This window comes from Haemorhous mexicanus, chromosome 5, assembly GCF_027477595.1.
Source record: "Haemorhous mexicanus isolate bHaeMex1 chromosome 5, bHaeMex1.pri, whole genome shotgun sequence".
Classification (NCBI taxonomy): Eukaryota; Metazoa; Chordata; class Aves; order Passeriformes; family Fringillidae; genus Haemorhous; species Haemorhous mexicanus.
Genome location: NC_082345.1, coordinates 76068446 through 76087275, shown reverse-complemented (window position 1 = coordinate 76087275; position 18830 = coordinate 76068446). Strand labels below are relative to the sequence as shown.

The 18830-nt window shown below is 55.0% G+C and overlaps 3 protein-coding genes across 3 annotated transcripts; 1 reads left to right on the top strand and 2 right to left on the bottom strand.

The window, feature by feature from the left end:
* Nucleotides 1-147: 147 nt before the first annotated feature.
* On the bottom strand, nucleotides 148-1095 carry LOC132327972 (olfactory receptor 5V1-like). The gene has a single exon (XM_059847714.1). The coding sequence runs from the start codon at nucleotides 1093-1095 to the stop codon at nucleotides 148-150; it is 948 nt and encodes a 315-aa protein (XP_059703697.1).
* Nucleotides 1096-11151: 10056 nt separating this feature from the next.
* On the bottom strand, nucleotides 11152-13747 carry NME6 (NME/NM23 nucleoside diphosphate kinase 6). Its single transcript, XM_059847715.1, has 6 exons — nucleotides 13625-13747; nucleotides 13437-13539; nucleotides 13320-13359; nucleotides 12821-12981; nucleotides 12446-12603; nucleotides 11152-11381 (listed from the first exon to the last, which is right to left on the bottom strand). The coding sequence occupies exons 1-6, from the start codon at nucleotides 13703-13705 to the stop codon at nucleotides 11256-11258; spliced, it is 669 nt and encodes a 222-aa protein (XP_059703698.1). The 5' UTR covers nucleotides 13706-13747; the 3' UTR covers nucleotides 11152-11255.
* A 100-nt stretch (nucleotides 13748-13847) lies between these two features.
* On the top strand, nucleotides 13848-18174 carry LOC132327967 (rab-like protein 2A). The gene is made up of 8 exons (XM_059847702.1): nucleotides 13848-14021; nucleotides 14125-14154; nucleotides 14253-14332; nucleotides 15580-15659; nucleotides 16324-16435; nucleotides 17052-17149; nucleotides 17375-17458; nucleotides 17730-18174. Exons 1-8 carry the CDS (start codon nucleotides 13882-13884, stop codon nucleotides 17808-17810), a joined length of 705 nt encoding a protein of 234 aa, XP_059703685.1. The 5' UTR covers nucleotides 13848-13881; the 3' UTR covers nucleotides 17811-18174.
* The last annotated feature ends 656 nt before the right edge of the window (nucleotides 18175-18830 follow it).

Below are 18830 nucleotides of genomic sequence, written 5' to 3'. Positions count from 1 at the left end.
TGATGCGCTGAGGGTGAGACAAGTGATGGCAGTGTGCCGTGTGCTTGGGCTGGGAGCCCCAGGCTCGCTGTGCTGTCACAGACATCCCACGGATGGACATTGCAGTGGCAGCGCCCTGTTGGCAGCCTGTGGCAGCCCTGGCACCGCTCAGGCGTTGTTGCCCGGGGAGCCTGGTGTGGCGCTCACCCGCACAGCCTTCCGCAGGGCCCCCCACACCTCCTGGTTGCGGAGGCTGTAGACGAGGGGGTTCAGCATGGGGATGATGATGCAGTACAGCACAGAGACCAGCGTGTCAGCTGCCGGGGAGTAGCCCGAGCTGGGCCGGTTGTAGTTCAGGTTGGCTGCCACGAAGTACAGGGTGACCACGATCAGGTGTGCAGAGCAGGTGGAGAAGGCCTTGCGCCGGCTGGTGGCCAGTGGCATCCCAAGGACGGTGGCCAGGATGCAAAGGTAGGAGATGACAACTAGCAGAAAGGGACTGAGTCCCACAAAGATGCTGGAGACGTGGAGGGCCAGCTCGTTGGGGCGGGTGTCGCTGCAGGCGGCCCCCAGCAGTGGCGGCACGTCGCAGAAGATGTGCTGGAGCTGGGCAGCCCCGCAGAAGGAGAGCCGGGCCGCCAGGAGCGTGTGCAGGGCCGAGTCCAGCAGCCCCCAGAGCCAGCAGCCGGCGGCAGCGGCGGCGCAGGTGCTGCGGCGCAGGGCCTGGCAGTAGCGCAGGGGCTGGCACACGGCGGCGAAGCGGTCGTAGGCCATGAGGGCCAGCAGCGCGCACTCGGCCCCCGCGCACCACATCAGCAGGAACGTCTGCGCCAGGCACCCCCCGTAGGAGATGGTGGCCCGCGGGCGCAAAGCGTTCGCCAGGAGTTTGGGCACCGTCACTGATGAGTAGCAAAGGTCCAGGCAGGACAGGTGACTAAGGAAGAAGTACATGGGGCTGTGGAGGTGGGCATCCAGGGACACGAGGGAGAGAATTGCAGAGTTGCCCAGCAGGGTAGCCAGGTAAATGGCCAGGAAAAGAGCAAAGAGGAAGGGCCGGCCGTGGGAAAAGCCCAGGAGCACAAACTCCGTCACCTGTGTCTGGTTCGTACCTGCCATGGGGCAAGCTGGGTCAGGCTTTGGGCAGAAGTGAGCCCTGAGGAGACGGGGGGACTGTAAGCCAGGGGACTAGAGCACAGCCCCCCGTGAGGCATGGGGTTCCCTAATGGTACAGCTCTGATCCCATCTCCCTGGTGGCTGAAAGTTTCCTGAGTTCAGATTTCACAGATGCTGGGATTTTGGAGTCCAAAGAGCTGCCATCCCATGCTGGGTACCTGACTGCAGAAGAAGCACACAGAAAAACCCAAGAGCAGGGGGCATCCACCCACACCTCTTGGAGTTCTTTGCCTACCCAGCCCCTCGTCCTGATGACTATTCCAAGCATGTGTCTCTCCCCCTCCTGGATGTATTTATTCTGAGTAAATGTTTCCCTGCCCCTGCTCAGGTCACAGCATCCCCTAGATGCTGTCACTGAGCTTGTTCTTCCCCAGCCCTGGGCCGGGGATATGGCATCACCCTGCACCAGTTAATTTTTTTTTCTTTACCCTGTTTCCTCCTCTGTAATAACCAGCTCTCACAAAGCAGGGGTTCCACTCACAAAAGTACAGGTTCCAAGAAAGAGCAACTCATCACATGGGGTTTGTTGATTCACAGGATAATTTAAGCCAGCAGAGATCTCCTGGCCTGGAACTCCCCACCTTTTTTCCATCATCCTATTTCAATTTTCACCCTGGCACAAGGGGTTTGCTCACTGTCACATGGAGCTGTGATCACCATGTCCAAGAGATGGAGGAGGCCTGAGGAAGCATTTCTGGTTCAGAACTTCAGCCAGGGGCTGATGGGGGTGGCGTGCACTGGGCACATCCAGCCAGGGCTGCTGCTGCCCACCCTGCCCCTGCCATGGATGGGGCCAAGGTGCTTCAATGAGCAAAGACCAAAAAAAGACAAGGCCAGAAAGGCTGGATGGGAAGCAGAGAGGGAACACAGATGGCACCATTGCCAGGCCAGGTTCCTGTCCTTCCCTCAGGAGATGGGAGGGACCTTTGTGACAGTGCCATGTGAGCCAACCAGAGACCAGTTCTGCTGGTGCAGGAGCACATTTGTGCTCCGTACCCATGCAGGGAAGCTGCTTTGCAGGAGGATGTGGTTCTCCTCACCAAGCCACTGCACCTGTACTCACTCAGGTGAGCAGAGTAGGCAGCCTGGAGCACTCAGCCCTGGGAGGTGGGGTCCTGAGCCTTGGGCAAGTGCAAGGGCACAGCTGAACTGAGGGAGCAGATAACAACACAGGATTCATTTCTCTTGGAAAGGACTGGATGCCTCTATTGGAGGCAGCAGCAGCCACAGCCTTCCCAGACCACCCAGAGCCCTGGGGGCCAGCACCAGGTTCCCCCCCAGCAGTGCATGACAGCATCCTGGTGAAACCTTGCTCCTCACCTCCACAGCCAAGAACAGAGACTGGATGGCACCCAGTCCTTAGTAAGCTGTCCCCAGGTGCTGTCCTATGTTCCATGTGGCTGGTTTGTCTTACCTGCATGACGAGAAGCCCGTGTGCCCTCCGTGCTGCAAGCGCAGCAGAAGCTTTTAACCCTGTGGGGACCCTGGGGAGCGGCTTCCAGAGGTGGCTCCTGCTCAGGGACAGGAGCGAGGAGCAGCAGCCTGCAGCAGTGGGATCTGAGCCCACGGGACCAAGCCCTTGTGACACAGCTGACCTCCTGCCTTGCCCCGGGCTGTGCCAGGTGCTGACCAGTGCTGGACTCTTGCTCCAGCCTTTCAGCTCTTCAGCACCTGGGCTGCAGCGCCTGGGCAAGGGAGGAGGCTGCTGAAGGAGCTGGGAGCTGCAGTTCCTGGGTGCCAAGTCCTTCCTACAGCCCCATCTTACCTGTTGCAGGGCTGTGAGGTGCCCACACCTGCCGCTGTCAGCAGAGAGGAGCAGTGATGGGGGCTGGCCTTTGGCCAAGCTGGCAGCACCACAGCTGTAGGGGCACAGCAGGAGGTGACTGCAGGGCGCCTACGCTCCCTGTGCTCTCACTACCTGCGCTAACCGTGCCCGCTCAGGCTCAGCTCTGTGGGGAAGCTGATGTAGTCCAGAGACCTGGGAGAGGACTTGGACAGGAGGGACAGAGCCCTAGCAGTGGCACTGGCTGGACACAGGAGGCACCAAGCAGTGCCCAGGGTGTTTGAAGGGCTCAGCAGTGAGATGGCTCCAGCTCAGTGAGATGGCTGGGTGAGCACTGCCTGCTCAGAGCCTGGAGCTGTTCCTGATAAAGTGAGTTCAGCTGGAGTTCACCATGCAGTGCCAGGGAAATGTAAAGTGGGACCCCCAGGAAACGAGGACTGCTGCAGGGAGTGAATCTGGAGGTCGAGAGAGCGCCCTGATGTTTCTATAGCAGGGAAGCACTATTGATTTGGTGTCCTTGCAGCTTCTGCTCCTGATGGTGGGGCCGTAGGAGATGGTCCAAGCATAAACTCTGGGTCTGGAATGTCAAGAGATGAGAGGCTGAACAGTAGCATCTTCTGGGAAATAAAGTGTGAGCTACAGCCCCAGATGGGGATGAACACCCTGTGTGGAAATCCAGCATAGATACCAAGGGAGTGGCAGCCTCAGTGAGGGGAAATGCAGGGCTGGGGTGTCAGAGGGTGTCAGAGGGTATCTGGGGCTGAAAAAGATAAGCAGCAAGTGTGAAAAAAGAGTGGCTGTGGCTGTGGCCGTGTGTGTGTGTGTGTGTGTGTGTGTGTGTGTGTGTGTGTGTGTGTGTGTGTGTGTGTGTTTGTAGCTGTGGATCTGTGTCCTGTGTGTACATGGAACAGTGACTCTGGGCTCTGCCTTTCTCGAGCAGCTCTCAGGCAGGGCAGCTGAGCTGGCAGGGCAGAGGGACCACAGTAATGGGACTTTTTCATTCGTTTGCTTTGAGTTTACAAAATTACACCTTTTGCTTGTGGCAGTGATGAGCATTTCCTTGTTTCACACTGAAATTTGGTGCCATGGCATTCCAATACAGCCTGGTCACTTTCCCAACGTTTTAGGGAAGGCACATGCTGGCAGCACCTGCAGAAACCCCCTCCCACTTTGATATTTGAAAAGGGACTTTTCTGAGACCACCAATACTTGGCACAAAAAATATACTGAAATCTCTCTGGATGCCTGAAATTTCAGTTCTGGTAGTCCACGTCTTCAGAACAGCCTTTAGGATAATAAATATCATGTTTGGGTCCCCCTCTGGTCTTCTGATGGATATCAAACCTGGCCAGTGGTGTCCAGCAGTAAATCAAATCTCCATGAACTTGTGAAATGTTAAGGAAGATGGTTTTTTAAACCAAATACCTCAAATTGGGGGTGCATCCTTCAGGATTGGGCCCAGACCCTATAAACACTTGTCACTTCTGAAAATCAGACTCTTATCTTCTCCAAGCATGTGTCTTATCTCCCAAAGCCAAGGGCACTGTTGTAGCACCAGTGGCTGCTCCCAGTCCTGTTTCCTTGGCTGTTTTGAGGGATGCACCTTCCTGCTCAAGAATTCTTTCTCCAGCAGAAATCACCATCACTTGTATCTCAGCTCCCTGCCAGCTGGTTCTGGTCTCCACATGGGCACAAATGCTTCCTTTGAGGATGGGGACTAGAAAGGGGTGGGTTTTGTCGGGCTTTTGCCTGACGCCCCTCCTCCTCCCTCCGTGTCCCCCTGTAATGAGCGTGGCGCTGGTTTTGGGATAACCTCCCGACAGGGATGGCAGACAAACGGCTCCGTGGTGTCCCCAAAGCCATTCCTCCTGTGGGCAGAGTCCACTCAGCACTTCCAGCCCCTGCTCTCATTGTGGGGCTTCATCCCTAGCCTGTCTGGGGGGGTCCTCACTGACCTCTCCTGAGATTGTGGTGTGGTTTTTTTGGGGGGAGCGCTGGATACAGGACCTGGCATTTGTCTTTGTTGAATTTTACCAGCTCCTTCTGGCTCCATTTCCCAGCCTGTCCAAGTCCTTCTGGCCCTGCCCTGGAGCAGGAGAGCACTCTCACCTCTTTCCTACGACCGAAGAGGATGTTCCACAGGACAAGTGCCAAGACAGATCCTGGTGACTCTCCACTTGTCCCTGCCCTCTGGATAGAGCATGACCTCTTCACACCCTCTGAACGAGGTGCTTTCCCTGACATTGCTGCTGCTCTGACATGTGCCCACTGAGAGCTCTCCTGGCCTTCATCCCTGCTCACCCTGCTGCTGCCCAGGCAGCCTCTGGGCCCAGGATCCCTGCAGCCACACCTGGCTCGGGAGCTCAGTGGGTTGTTGATAGCTGCGCTTCTCCCTGAGGCTGCAAGAGTTTCATGCTCAGGTTTTTCTCCTCAGTGGTTTTGGTTGTGTCAGATGCAGCTCTGAGGGCACTAAAACTGTCCTGTCCTGCAGGTGTCACCCAGACAGCAGTTCCAGCAGATTTCATACAACCTAGAGCTTGTGTTTTTGTGTTCCCCTTTTCTTCTCCACTTGGGCTTCCACATCCCTGAAGTGTCCTAGACCAGGCTGAACAGGGCTTGAAATGACCTGGTCTAGTGGAAAATGTCCCTGCCCCAGGCAGGGGGTGCAACTGGATGAGCTTTAAGGTCCCTCTCAACCCAAATCTATCTAAGAGTCTGTGATTCTAGCATGACTTTTTAAAACTCTCTATGGGCACGCTTCAGTAGGATTTTCCCATGTCCCACTGTTTTTGGAGTGAGGAAAAGGGGGCCCTGACCACAGTCTGCAGTTGCCTCAAGTTATTGGGAGAGGTGACGGGTACAGACTCTGCTCACAGCTGCATGGTGACCAGAGAGGCAACTTGGACAAGCTGGAACAGGAGACATCCTCACTGGATCTCAGGGAAAAAAACCCTGGAACACTGGATAAAGGCCCTGAGAGGCCCTGGACTCTGATCTTGGAGATTCTCAGCACCCACCTGGCCACAGACGAGCCACCTCTGCTGCAAGGGCCTGCTCAAAGCATGGCTTGGACCAGCAGTCCCTGCCCAGCACAAGTCTGATGCTGGAATCAAACTCTCACCAGGTTTTCCAATAATAACATTTCAGGGGGTTCTTACAATGATTTCCTCAGGAAAAGCACTTCCTTCAGGATTTTTCAAATTATTTTTAGCTAAATTGTCAGGGCCACCTGTTACTGGAACCAGGCAAGGAATAAGAATAAGCTAAATTTGGCATTCCCACTTTGGCCTGTTCAAGACAGGACAACAGCCTGACCCCACATCTTGTGGGAGAGGTCACAGATTCCTGCAGACTCCTCTCCCAACACTTGACAAGGAGATTTTTGTCTGAAGAAAATTGTACTGTTTCAAGCTTTTGTCCAGTGTAATTTACACTTGTGTTTAAGAAGACTGGGCAAGAAGGGTTGCAGTTTTATGGTCTAACTATAAACTGGCCAAAGCTGACCAGATTTACAGGTGTTTGTAGTGTGCTGATGTTTGCAGAAGCCCAAACACTGCACTCACAAACACAGAGTGCCTCTTACCCTGGGGCATCACCCTTGCCCAGAGGAGGTCCAACACCTGCAGGGGCCTGGACATAGAAAGTGTGGTCACGGCAGCAGCCCTGGGGCCACTGGCTCTTCCTGGCCAACCTGTGCTCAGAAAGCACCAAGGAAAGTCTCTTCTGTCATCACTGATCAGCAGTTTTTCCTCGTGGTTGCTCATGGTCTTTCTGGGCCGTGTTGGCACCTGCTGCCTGTCCCCTTCTTCCCACTGCTCTGTCCCCGGCTGCACAGGGCCAGCCCGAGGCTCCTCATCCAGGTGTGGGCACCAGCTCTGCCCCTGAGGCCAATTAGTGCCCTTCTACCAGGAGGCTGAAGTTGGAGAGAGAAGTTCCTGTGTTCCCAGTCTGCCTGCTCGGTCCCATTCCCCACAGCCTCCTGTCTGTGGGAACAGGAGCTCCAGTGCCAATTAGGAAAGCCCAGAGCACTCCACCTGCTCCCCTGCACGTTTGTGAATGTGCAAACGAGGCCCACAGGGGGCTGTTAAAAGTTCTGGGCTGGTAAAAGTTCAAGGCAGCCACTTAATGGATGGCTTGGCTGTGTTGACAGGAGTCTGGTCTGTCATGGGGTTTTCCTGGTCTGTGGCATCACATCAAACTCAAAGTTACATTTGGTCAGTGTCCAGATCCAGCCCATGCTTGGCCTGTCTGGGGCATGAGGTGGGAGAGCTGGGGAAGATGAAACAGGAAAGCCTTATAAATATGACTGCCTGGCAAAAGATGTTGAGAATATGGAAACTATTAGCAATATTGAAATGAAAGCAAGCTTTGAGATACCTCAGTTACTGAACAACTGGAAAACAATGGTGTGGCTGGCTGAAGGTAATCCCTTTGGATGGAACAACACCCTCTGCTTGCAGACAGGTCCAAGGGTCAGAGCAGACCCTACTGGCTTAGCAGAGGGGGCCCAAAGAGGAGTTTTTAGGGTTTAAAATGTAACACAGTATGGTAATGTACTGATTCTTATAAGTTGTATATAAATGCAATAAGATTTATATCTTGTACTTGAAAATTAAAATATTCAGCACAGAAGATTTACTGTATTGTAACAGGAGCCTCGCTCTCTTTTCCTCTTGCTCTCTCTCTTTAGGGCTCTTCTCTCGGGCCTGCTCTGAGCTGTGGCTGGCAGCTCCCAGCAGGGCCCTGCACTTGGCCCTATGCAATAAACCCCAAGTTCCACCACCCCAAGTTCAGAGATCTCTCGTCTCCATCCGTCCCAGCCGCCCTACCCCTGTCGCTCCTACAGGAGAGCGTTTATTTTCTGTGCTAGGAAGAAAACAGGCCCCATCTATGAGGATTTTTTTCTGCAGTTTGGTGTTTCTCTCACTCCTTATTCCTCCTGCTTTGTACAGCAACTCTGTGGGAAAACTGTGGACAACAGGGTTGTGACCCCCAAATCTAATTCCTTGGAACTTTCAGTGTGGGGATGGATTGGATTTCTCTGGCACAGCCTTCCCTGAACACCATTACTTCTGTTTGTCTGGGATTTGATTCTGTGGCTGCTTTCACAGGCTCCTTTTCTTTTCCATGTGAGAACCCACAGCCTGATACAAGATCAAATCCACAAAATCTTTGGCCACCTACAACACCCTTGTCTCTAGCTCTGCACAGTGAGATGCAGCTTTAGCAGAGACAGCCAGCACTGAAGTGGTAAATTTGTCTGCATTTCCATTGTACCCATTCTTTCTTGTCCCCGGACCTGGGAAAAGCAGGATACAGGCTGTTGTGAGAAGAGCAGATCTGCTGGTTCTTGGCTTCTTTTCTGCCTCTGTCAAGGTGGAGATTGAAGCCCTCGAGACAGTGTTTTCATGTCCAGACTCAGGTGTTTATTATTTCTTATCTCTATTACGAGTGGTGAGTTCTACAGCATTCTACTAACAAGCTACAAAATGGCTAACAATCTTTCTGTACATGGTCTTTTAAGGCTAAACTATCCAATTAAGAAAAGACACCTAAATTATTTTCACTTTTAACCCAATAACTAATCACTCAAAGTCCGCAATGCAGAGTTTTCTGTCCAATTACACAAAATCACCCAAACCCATGAAGAAGAAGGAAGAAGGTGAAGAAGGACCAGCTACCATGCTAAAACCTCCATCTTGCTCTACATGTATTACTATATTCTAAAACCTTAAACTCTAAGTTTTCCACCCTGTGATATCACACACTTCTAACAAACTCCACACCCACAATACAAGTGCTCTCAATCAATTCTGGAAGCCTTCTCCGCAGCCTCAGGTCAAATGCAGTGTTCTCTTGGGGATCAGTGCATGTCAGCACACAAAGTCTGAAATTCTCAGCATCCAGGGTTCCAACACAGATCAGCTGCAGAGAGGGACATACTGAACAGCAAGAGAGCCCCCGAGGTGGGGCTGGTAGGAGCTATGGCCATGCTGGAGGAAGGAGAGGCCTGACCTGCAGCCCAGGTGCCCACGTGGCCCCAGCGCATCCCCTGCCACTGCAGCAACAGCCCGGGGTCCACACGTGCCCAGGAGCACAGAAAGGAACTCCAGAGGGTGTTGAGGCCAGAGCCTTGCCTCGGCATAGGGGCACCTGACCTTATTTTATCACCCTTGGAGTATAAAAATAATAAAAGAGGGTTTTTTGTGTCTCAGTGAAATTACCAGTTTTCAGGTCGTTTCCATTGCCTTGTGTCCATCTGAGGTTCCCTTCACTGCTCACACCTGGAACTTCTACCCACTGATAAACCCCACTGAGCTCCTAAGTCTGAGCAGCCCCAGCCCTCAGCCTCTCCTTACCTGTCAGATTCTCAGATGTCCTAATCAATCCATGCTGGACTCCAGTTCTGACCAGGCTGTCTTGCACTGGGGAGTCCAAAACTGGTGCCAATGCTCCAGATGTGGCCTTACCTGTGCCCCAGGAGGGGATGGGCAAGTGCTCTGGCTCCCACACCTGAGGATGCTGTCAGACCACGGAGGTGCATTGCTGACTCAGGGGTGACTTATGGCCATCAGGACAGCCAGATGCTTCTCTGGTCCCTCATGTGAGTGTTGGCAAATGGAAACATCCCTGCCCAGGTGCAGGACATGGTGTTTTCCTCCAGAACTTAATGAAATTCCCACTGGCCCATTTCTCCCTGAAGAGACCTGCCCAGGGAGGGATGACACCAGAGCAGGTGCACACCTGAGGGACTGAAGCCTGTGCGTGTGCCATGAGTGACTAAACAAGAAGGAAAGAGGAAGAAACAAGTAGAAAAGCAAAGCCCAGCCCAGCCCTCTGCGCTGTGTCACCTCCCCCAGGGACTCAGAGAGACTGGGCAGAACCTGCAGGAAAAGAGGGGAGAAAAGATGCTGGACTGAAGCTGAACCTGGGAAAGTAGAGGAAAGGTATTTCCCTGGGTGTTTCTTTAGTCATTAGCTTGGGTCTTCCTCAGTACCTGAATCAATTACTAAAAGTTTGTGTTACAGCAATAAATCAAATGAAATTCCTCAAGCTGAGAGGGTTCTGCCCGTGGTGGCAGGGACTGAGGCCAGGCCTGGGCTGGGATCAGCACTGATTTCCCTCTGAAGCCTTTCCTTCCCTTCTTCCCAGGCCAAACTGTGCTGTCCCCTCCAGTGCTGACACAAACCTGCTCATTTCTTCCAAGAGCAGATCAAGTTTAGGCCCAAACTCACACGTCCCTGTGAGATGCCCTGTCCCAGCTCCACACTTGAGGTGTCCCTGCAGGAGCCTGGGCTGGACCTTGTGCCCCAGGCAGAGCTTTGCAGCAGCACCTGGGGCAGAAGCTGCTGCAGACACACAGCACAGACCCCACAGATGGGCCAGGCACCTGCAGCTTCCAGGAAAACACAGGGATCTCAAACGGCTCTTCAAAGCAGTACTGAGGTGCCACATTGTCTCGGCTGGAGACCAACTGGGAGACTGATTTGCTGCTGTAACACACACCCATCAGCATGGAACGGCTTGGGCTGGGGAGGACCATGGAGCTTATCCAGCTCCATGCCCCTGCCATGAACAGGGATGTCACCCACTACACCAGGCTGCTCCAGGCCCATCCAGCTCAGCCCAGGAAACTGCCAGGGATGGGGCAAGCAGCACTGGAAAAGCAAAATCACTTACTGGGTATTTACAAGGAAAAGAAAAAGAAAATGGGGAAAAAACCCAAAACAAACAAACCCACTTTGATTAGAGCCCTCCAAGCAGAGTTACCCGTGACATTTTGTAAGACTTCCTTGGAGATCAAAAATCAGTTTTGACACTGTCTCCTGCATCAAACACCAAGTGCTTGAGCCTCAGGTCTCTGATAAAGTCTGCTGGACAGCTTTAGATTCACACAATAAATCCTCTGCCTGGGGCAATGGGCTGCCCAGTCTGAGCACCTGTGCTCAGGTACAGCCTCAGGGCCAGGGCAATGTCAAGGTGCCACCCAGCAGGTACCTGAATCACGGTGGCTCTGAGGTGGTGTCACTGTGATAATCCTGCTGGCAGAGTTCTCTGCACTGGCAGTGTTCAAAAGGCCCTTTTCCCAAGTGTAACAATTGCAAGTGAGTAGGAAAAAAGACCAAAACTTCAAAAGCAGCAAGTGTGAGCCAGGAATTATCAGTTAATGACATTACGAAGGAATATCCCAGAAAGAAAGCACAACATAAAAGAAGAAAGGTGAAAAATAGTCAAGTTTAATAGTTAAAAGAAAAACACACAGATCTGAGCAAAACCTCCGGGAATCAATTAAAAAAACGGACAAAATATCAATAAAGTATCAACAGCACTGGGTACAACAGCTCTCAGACCTGTGTGAAGACACACAGGATCCTGAGCAGATCCCCTCTGGACATTGCTGAGGACAGGGACAGCAGTGATGTCCTGCAGATCCCTGGATCTGTACCTGGAACAGAACAATGACCATTTGATCCCAGACAGGAGGAGGAGGGAACACAAACACGTGAGTTGGGTGAGTCTGGGCCATGCTCTCCACCACAGAGCCAGTCAGTCACTATCCAACACCTCACAGGGGTCTGGAAGCACCTGGAGAGTCCCTGCCCTGGCTCTGTGATGTACCAGGGCTCTGCTGAATCTCAGCTCAGCTTTCCTGCCCCAAGCACAGCACAGCACACCTTCCCCAGCCCGAGCATTTGGGAGTGTCCAACGGAAATTCCAACAGGGCACTGTAACTAAAATGGCAGCACTGGAAGGAGCCCATAGGGAGACAGCATAAATGGACTGAAACCCCACTGAGGAACACATCTCACACAGCATCACAGAGAGAAACACAAATCAGCCGCCAGGACCTGGCTCTGTACCTCCCAACTAAGCCCTTCTGCACCACCCTGCCATTGTTCCACCACATATCTGGGTAATTCAATGGCCTTGTGCATCCCATTTCCCAAAGATACGGAACTGCCCCGGCACCCAGTCGGGCCGTGGACACTGAGGGCTCCAAGTGCTCTCACATGCAGAGCTATTGGCAAAGCTCCTCATTTCCCAGCCCAGCTATAGGTGAGCAAGGACAGGACAGTTTATCTTGCCCTGCTGATGTCTTTCTTCACGTCCTTCTTCTTTCTTTTCTCCCTAAGGCACTGTGGGAACAGCCAGCTGGGAGAATCTGAGGCTTCCCATTAGCAAACCCAGGCCAATCCCACCTGGAACAAGCAACCCATGCTTCACCTGGCCCTTGACCAACTCACCTGACCTGTTCACACCCAAAAAAACTCAGGGAGCCAGTGAGCTGCATGGCCAGACTGTCAGCATGAGCACTGCTGGGGGAACTCTTCCTACAGCCCCCCAGCATCTGCCTGTTACACCAACAATCTGATCCCAGGCAGCACAACGCTGCTTTCCCCCTCCTGCACTCCCTGGCACACAGCACAGATCTGTGTCTGCTGCCCGAGGAGAGTGCCCACAGGGCTGCCAGACCAGCAAAGCACGCCCTGGCCAGGTAATTCCGCTCACCTGTGCCGGCTGAGCCCCGAGCACGCGGTGCACGCGCTCCTGCGCGCTGTAGAACAGCTGCCCGCGCCGCAGCCGCGGCTCGTCCTGCTCGTACCAGCGCTGCTCGTCGAACTCGGGGAAGAAAAAGGCAATTTCTCTGCTGGCTGAGGCAGGTGAGTCTGTTAAAAGAGAGGGAAAGGCAATGAGATGCCAGTCTGCCACCACAAACATGTGCTGCACTCCAAAGGTGCCTGGCTAGGCTGCACCTGGCCAGGAGTGCATGTGATCTGCATAAGGGAACACATCGCTCACTTGGAGCTCCAGAACTAAAGCAAAGGCAGACAAAGCACCATCATTCCTGCCTCCCCAAGAACCATCCAAGAATGCTATGCCTACCTGAGCCATGGGTCGTGTTCCTGGTGTCCGTAAGGCCATAGGCACCTCGGATGGAGTCTGGGTCGCTGTGTCGGGCTCGGAACACTTTAGTGGGTCCCATCAGGGATCTCCAGAGAGGGACAGCATTCTCATGGGCCAGGATGTAAGCCCACATGGGGCCACTGCAGCAAGGGCCCAGGAACAGCAAGAGAAAAGATTATGAAGAGCTCATTACAAACAGGTTATTCGTCCTGACAAACCTGCACAGTACAGCTGCCACGCTGGGCCCTGGCCTGCTCTGCCACGCCACGGGGACGGGCACGGTCCCAGCGCGGCACCGAGGCCACGGCGCTGGCACTGCTGGCCTACTCCACAGGATGACCTCTATCACCTTCGGGGTGCCACCCGCCAGGTATCACTGCTGTCACGGCAGGCTACGATGCCGAGAACCTCCCACCTCCGCACGCGCCGGCGAGCCGCTCCGCACACGGGTCACGGCAGCGCACAGCGCGGCACGTACCTGGCCATGAACTCCACCAGCCGCTGGTAGAAGAAACGGCCTGCGGACAGACACGGACCGAGTCGGCACCGGCTCGGGGCAGCATCCCGCTCCGGCAGGCCTGAGCCCCGCTCGTACCTGCGTGCTCCCGGTAGAAGCGGCGGCTCTGCTCCGCGCCGCACCGCACCTCCTTGGCGCGGACGATGAGGAACCGGTGACGGAGGATGGCGGCGTGCACGGCCTGCGGGAAGAGGCGGCGCTGGGGGGGGTCGTGGCGAGGCCTGCTACGCTACGCCGTGGCGTGCCCGGCCCGGCCCAGCCCTCACCTCGCACACGAGCGGATGGGCCACCGCGTCCGGCTTGAGCAGCGCCAGCGTCAGCTGCAGCCGCCGGGCGGGGGCCGCCATGGCCGGGCCGGGCCGGGCCGGGGGGGAAGGGGGGTGCTGGGGGCGGGGCTGGGGGCGGGGCTGGGATGGGCCGGGGCGGGGCCGGGGCCGGGATGGGGCGGGGCGGGGCGGGGCTGGACCGGGATGGGGCGGGGCCGGGCCGCGTCGCGCGGCATCGGGGACGCGCAGGCGCTACCATGGCGACGGCGGCGGAGCAGCAGGGCCGGGCCGCGGCGCGGGAGGAGGCCCCGGATGAGGCCCGGGTTGAGGCCGCGGCCGGCGCTGAGGAGACGGTGAAGATCATCTGCCTGGGCGACAGCGCCGTGGGCAAGTCCAAGTGCGTGGGGCGCGGTCGTCCCGGGGGTTGGGGCAGGGGTCCCGCGGAGCCGGGCGGGCAGCGGCGGTGCCGCGGCTCACGGCCACACGTGCTCTCTCGGCAGGCTGCTGGAGCGGTTCCTGCTCGATGGCTTGTATCCTTGGCAGCGGGGGAGCGGGGCCGGCACGGCGGCGGGCGGGGTCGCGGCGGAGCGGCTCTGCCCCTCTCGGTGGGCTCCTTAACGCGCCGCAGCCAGCCGCAGCAGCTCTCCACGTTCGCCCTGACGCTGTACCAGCACCGCGCCCGGGTGGGCGGGCAGGAGGTCCGCGTGGGTGAGTGGGGCCAGCCCGGGGACACGGCGTGCCGTGGCAGAGGGAACAGCTGGGAAGGGCAGATCCCCTCGGTCTGGGTCTCGCTTACGTGTTTTGATAGACAACTGCATCGTGACAAATCTGGTGCCCTTCTGGGACGGGTCTGCAGCATTGGTGGATGGGGCAAAGTGACTGCCATCATCCCCCTGGGCTTGGCAAAGTGTAGCGCACTGTCCCCACGATGTCCTGGACTCTGAGCTGGAGAGACAGAGGTTGGATGGATGGGTGGACAGTCGGAGGATAGAGAATGGTCTGGATGGACTCCACATGGAGTCACTGGTCATGGCTCGTTGGGACCGGGGCTGACACTGCTCAACAGCTTCGTTATGACACAGACAGTGAATGCAAATGTGGTCTGGTGGGGACCTGTTTGTATTTGGGCAGTTTAAGAAAGTCACTGTCCAGTGGGTCTGACACAGAATCCAGTCACAGTATCAGTGCAAAAGAATCCCTAAGGAAACTGGCTCATTTGGCTTTGGGTACAGCACCATGCTTGGGTCCAGCTGACAAGAGGTGTGACTACACTGAAGTTCTTAACTGAAGCTGAGCCAATTCATACAGCAAACCAGAGCCAGATGTGAACCTACAAACACAGTGAGAGGTGGGGGATCTCCACCTGAGCTGCACCAACAGCAAAAGGCACTGCCATGTCCAGATTTGCCCCATGATATCTGGTGTACATAGAACTTCATGGACTGGGGACCTGTTTGCCTCTGGCTGACTTACCTTCAGCACCTCAGAATGATTCCTGCCCCTGGGAGAGCAGAGTCAGATGTCTGTGAGAGAAGCTGGAGCATTTCCCATGGCAGGGCCCCGGCTGACCATCGCTGGGTCAGAAATCAGCAGTGTCCAGCAGCTGCTGGAGTTTTAGGTAGTTTCCCATTGTCATCCCTAGTGAGAGAGTGCCAGACATGGCTACTGCTCTGTGCACTTCTGCCTGTCTTGGTTGGTCCTGCTGTCCCACACAACTCGTGTCACTGGTGGCTTCTCCTTTGTTGATGGCCAGTGCCAGCACAGCCCACAGCTGAGCCCAGTAAGGAAAGGTCCCAGTTTGCCACAATTTCTTAACCCTGAGGTGTTTCAGATTAGTGAGGTGAAGCTCAGTTTGTGTCTCTGAGCAGGTGGGCTATGCTTTCCTCCTGGGTGTAAGTTGTGAGAAAAACAGAGCTCGATGAGTTGTGTCATTCTGAGCTGTTTTTGAGTTACAGACTTCTGGGACACGGCAGGCCAGGAACGGTTCCGGAGCATGCACGCCTCCTACTACCACCAGGCCCATGCCTGCATCATGGTGAGGGGGTCTCAGCTGGGCCCGTGGGAGCTGGGTGCAGAATGGTCTCAGTGACACTTGTGTTATTTTTATGGTTACACTGCCATGTGTTCCTTGTCTCTTCCAGTGGTTTAAAAAACTTTCCTAGATTGTTCTTTCTTCTCTCACCATATAAGCCCCCTGTAGATGGACCTGGTTAGCTCTGGTCTGTCTCTCCTGGTAACCCTTTTCCTCTATCCCCTGGCTCTGCTGTCTTCTCAATGTCCTCATGTTTGCCCCTGTTGCCAGTTTTGTTGGCTCCTCTCCTGCTCAGATCTCCTGGTTTGTCTTGTCACTCTCACTTTCCACTGTTCCACCAGTGATTTTCATTTGTGGTTTAGTTGTCAGAACAGAGGAGGCCACATCTGATCCTGCTTGGCACAAACTGTTCCCAGTGCCAGCTCCCTGTGTGAGTGGCAGGGACTTGCACAGGACACAGGACAGTGTAAAGGACATCAAGGGGCTGTTTCCTGCTTGCTGGGCTTGGCGATACTGCCCCTTTCTCTTTCACCCTTTCTAATAACGCCCAGTTCCCTTCGTCTTGTCTTCCTGGGAACATTCTGCATTCTGTCCTTGTGTTGGTCACAGCTGTCCTGTGTCAGTCAGTGCTGGGCTGGCCCCAGGATAGGTGGTTCTCTCTTGGAAGGTGTTTGATGTGCAGCGGAAGGTCACCTACAAGAACCTGAACAGCTGGTACAAGGAGCTGAGGGAATTCCGCCCAGAGATTCCGTGCATTGTAGTGGCCAACAAGATTGATGGTGAGTGTGCCTGCTGCTCCCCGCTTGCCAGGGTCATGGTGGGATTCACTCCTGTCCTTACTGAGAACCAATGTCCCTTGTCTGTTGGGTCCAGAGGATTTCCTCAGTCCCCCAGGGCAGGGTCCTGTGCTGACCTCAGCTGCTGTCTTAAAGGTGCTTGTCCTGTGTCACCAGCAATTAAAAGTGTAAATTTCATCCATTTCAATTTTATTCAAGCATTTTTCTTCTAGTTCTGTCCTTACTACACTGCCTATTCTATCCATCAAGATCCCAAAAGTGATTGGAGTAGCACCTGGTCAAAAATGGCAACTAAAGGAAGCAAAAGCTGTTCTGTGGCTTCCCTGGATCAGTCAGGAATAGTCTTGGTGCTCCTTCAGCCTGTACAGACTCCTCTGTGCTGAAGTGTCTCAATGTACCTGCTGACAGAACTGTTCACCTGGCTCTGCAGGAGGCTGGAAGGTTCCCTCCCATGGGGAATGCCAGCCAGCCCTTTGGGATTGCTGTCACAGGGCTGTGGCTCATCTGGCTCAGCAGGGGCTGATGTGTCACACAGAAGACACCACCTTCTGGATCTCCTGCCATGTCTGACTGACCATATCTTCTTTGTCTGCCTCAGCGGATATGAAGGTGACCCAGAAAAGCTTCAATTTTGCCCGGAAGTTCAGCTTGCCCTTTTACTTTGTGTCTGCTGCCGACGGCACCAACGTGGTGAAGGTGAGATGGGCGTTTGACTGCTGGGCTTGGTGTCCACGAGGCCCCTTGGCCGTGCAGGGACATGGGGGCTGCTGTCCGTCATTTCAGCTCCATGTGGCTGGTGGCTATGGAGAGCTGCAGAGGGCTTTCTTTCCTCTGGGATGTGGGAACAGTCTCCATCTGCTACAGAAATCCAGTGCCCGTGTGCCCCATCCTGTGAGTGACGGGCCTTGTCCTTCCCACCAGCTCTTCAACGATGCCATCAGACTGGCCGTGGCTTACAAACAGCACTCAGGAGACTTCATGGACGAGGTCCTGCGGGAGCTGGAGGTAGGGAAGGCTCTGTCCCTGCTCTGTCCTGAGTCCTGTCGGATGAGCAGTTCTGCTCTTTTTCCCCTGTGGCAAAGGGGGGAAACTGCAGCACGGGAAGCTTTGCCCTCTGCTGGGCTTTGTGTGCTGATCAGTCTGGGCAGGGAGGGGGGAAGTGGGAACCATCACAAGAGCTCTCACTGCCCTAGGTGGAGTCTAAAAGAGCCACAGCAGATACAGTTGTTGCAGTCTGTGTCATTTCTCAGCAGTTCCTTGTCCTGCTCCTTTCCAGAGCTTTGAACTGCAGAAAACAAGCAAGGATTTGCCAGATAAAGGGAAGAGCTGCACTGAAGAGGAGCCCTCATCTGCTTAGGCCTGGAACCTGAGCCTGTTTTCCCCTTGGCTCTGGACTTCTGGAGCTTGCATGGAGGACAGTGATGCTTCTCATGCCCTAGAGCTGTGGTGATGGGCAGCTGGGCCTCTTCCCTTCTTGTGGGAACCTGCCTGGGCAGAATCTTCATTGGCTCGGCCCTCGCTGCTGCACATTTCGCTCAGGAGAGGGATGGGAGAATCCACATGATTCCACATGGGTGGTGGCTCATTCCTACTGCTCCTTCAAGGCAGAGCTGCCTAGGGAGAAGTGAGCCATCCTGGACCTGCAGGAGGGATCCTGCCCAGGCACTGTAGTGGTACCTGCTGCAGAAAGCAAACACTAAAGGATATTTTTTACAAAGCTATGATGGCATCGTCCCCGCACTGCTGCTGTAAGGAGGCAGGTCCCAGGTTGTTTAAGGTCACAGGCCAGCTCAGCATGCTTCCAGCTGAGCCAGTGCTGCCTCAGTCCACCCATGACCTCTGCTGCTATCCCTGGGCTGCTGTCCCCGTTCTGCCCCAGAACAGACAGATCCCAGGGGCTGCTGAGCACAGGAGGTTTCTCCTTCCTGGTCCATACAGCTGACACAGGTGGGCTCACACCCAGGGGCCGGTTCTGTCCCAGCTGGTTGGATGTGGCCATGGCTCTTGTCTGTGTGCACGTGTGTGCACAAGATGCTGCATTCCAGAGAGCTGGATACACACACACACTCTTAAAACAGTCATGGAAGGTCACCTCATTCCACCCCCTGCCATGGACAGGGACACCTTCCACTATCTCAGGTTGCTCCGAGTCCTGTCCTGCCTGGCCTTAGACACTTCCAGGGATCCAGGGGCAGCCACAGCTTCTCTAGGCACCCTGTGCCAGGGCCTCATCACCCTCTGAGTAAAAACTCCTTTCCCAGCATCTCATCCCAATCTCCCCTCCTCTAGATTTAATCCATTCCTCCTTGTCCTGTCATGGCCTGCCCATGCAAAAAGCCACTCTCCCCCACTATTATAACTTGCTTCTGGCACTGCA

Coding starts and splice junctions, on each gene's coding strand:
- LOC132327972 (XM_059847714.1), bottom strand. CDS start 1,095: ATGGCAGGTACGAACCAGACACAGGTGACGGAGTTTGTGCTCCTGGGC.
- NME6 (XM_059847715.1), bottom strand. CDS start 13,705: ATGGCGGCCCCCGCCCGGCGGCTGCAGCTGACGCTGGCGCTGCTCAAG. Junction 12,982..13,319: donor CTGGTGGAGTTCATGGCCAG/GTACGTGCCGCG, acceptor CCCTTGCTGCAG/TGGCCCCATGTGGGCTTACA. Junction 11,382..12,445: donor TCGGGGCTCAGCCGGCACAG/GTGAGCGGAATT, acceptor GTTCTGTTCCAG/GTACAGATCCAGGGATCTGC.
- LOC132327967 (XM_059847702.1), top strand. CDS start 13,882: ATGGCGACGGCGGCGGAGCAGCAGGGCCGGGCCGCGGCGCGGGAGGAG. Junction 14,022..14,124: donor AGCGCCGTGGGCAAGTCCAA/GTGCGTGGGGCG, acceptor CTCTCTCGGCAG/GCTGCTGGAGCGGTTCCTGC. Junction 14,155..14,252: donor CGGTTCCTGCTCGATGGCTT/GTATCCTTGGCA, acceptor AACGCGCCGCAG/CCAGCCGCAGCAGCTCTCCA.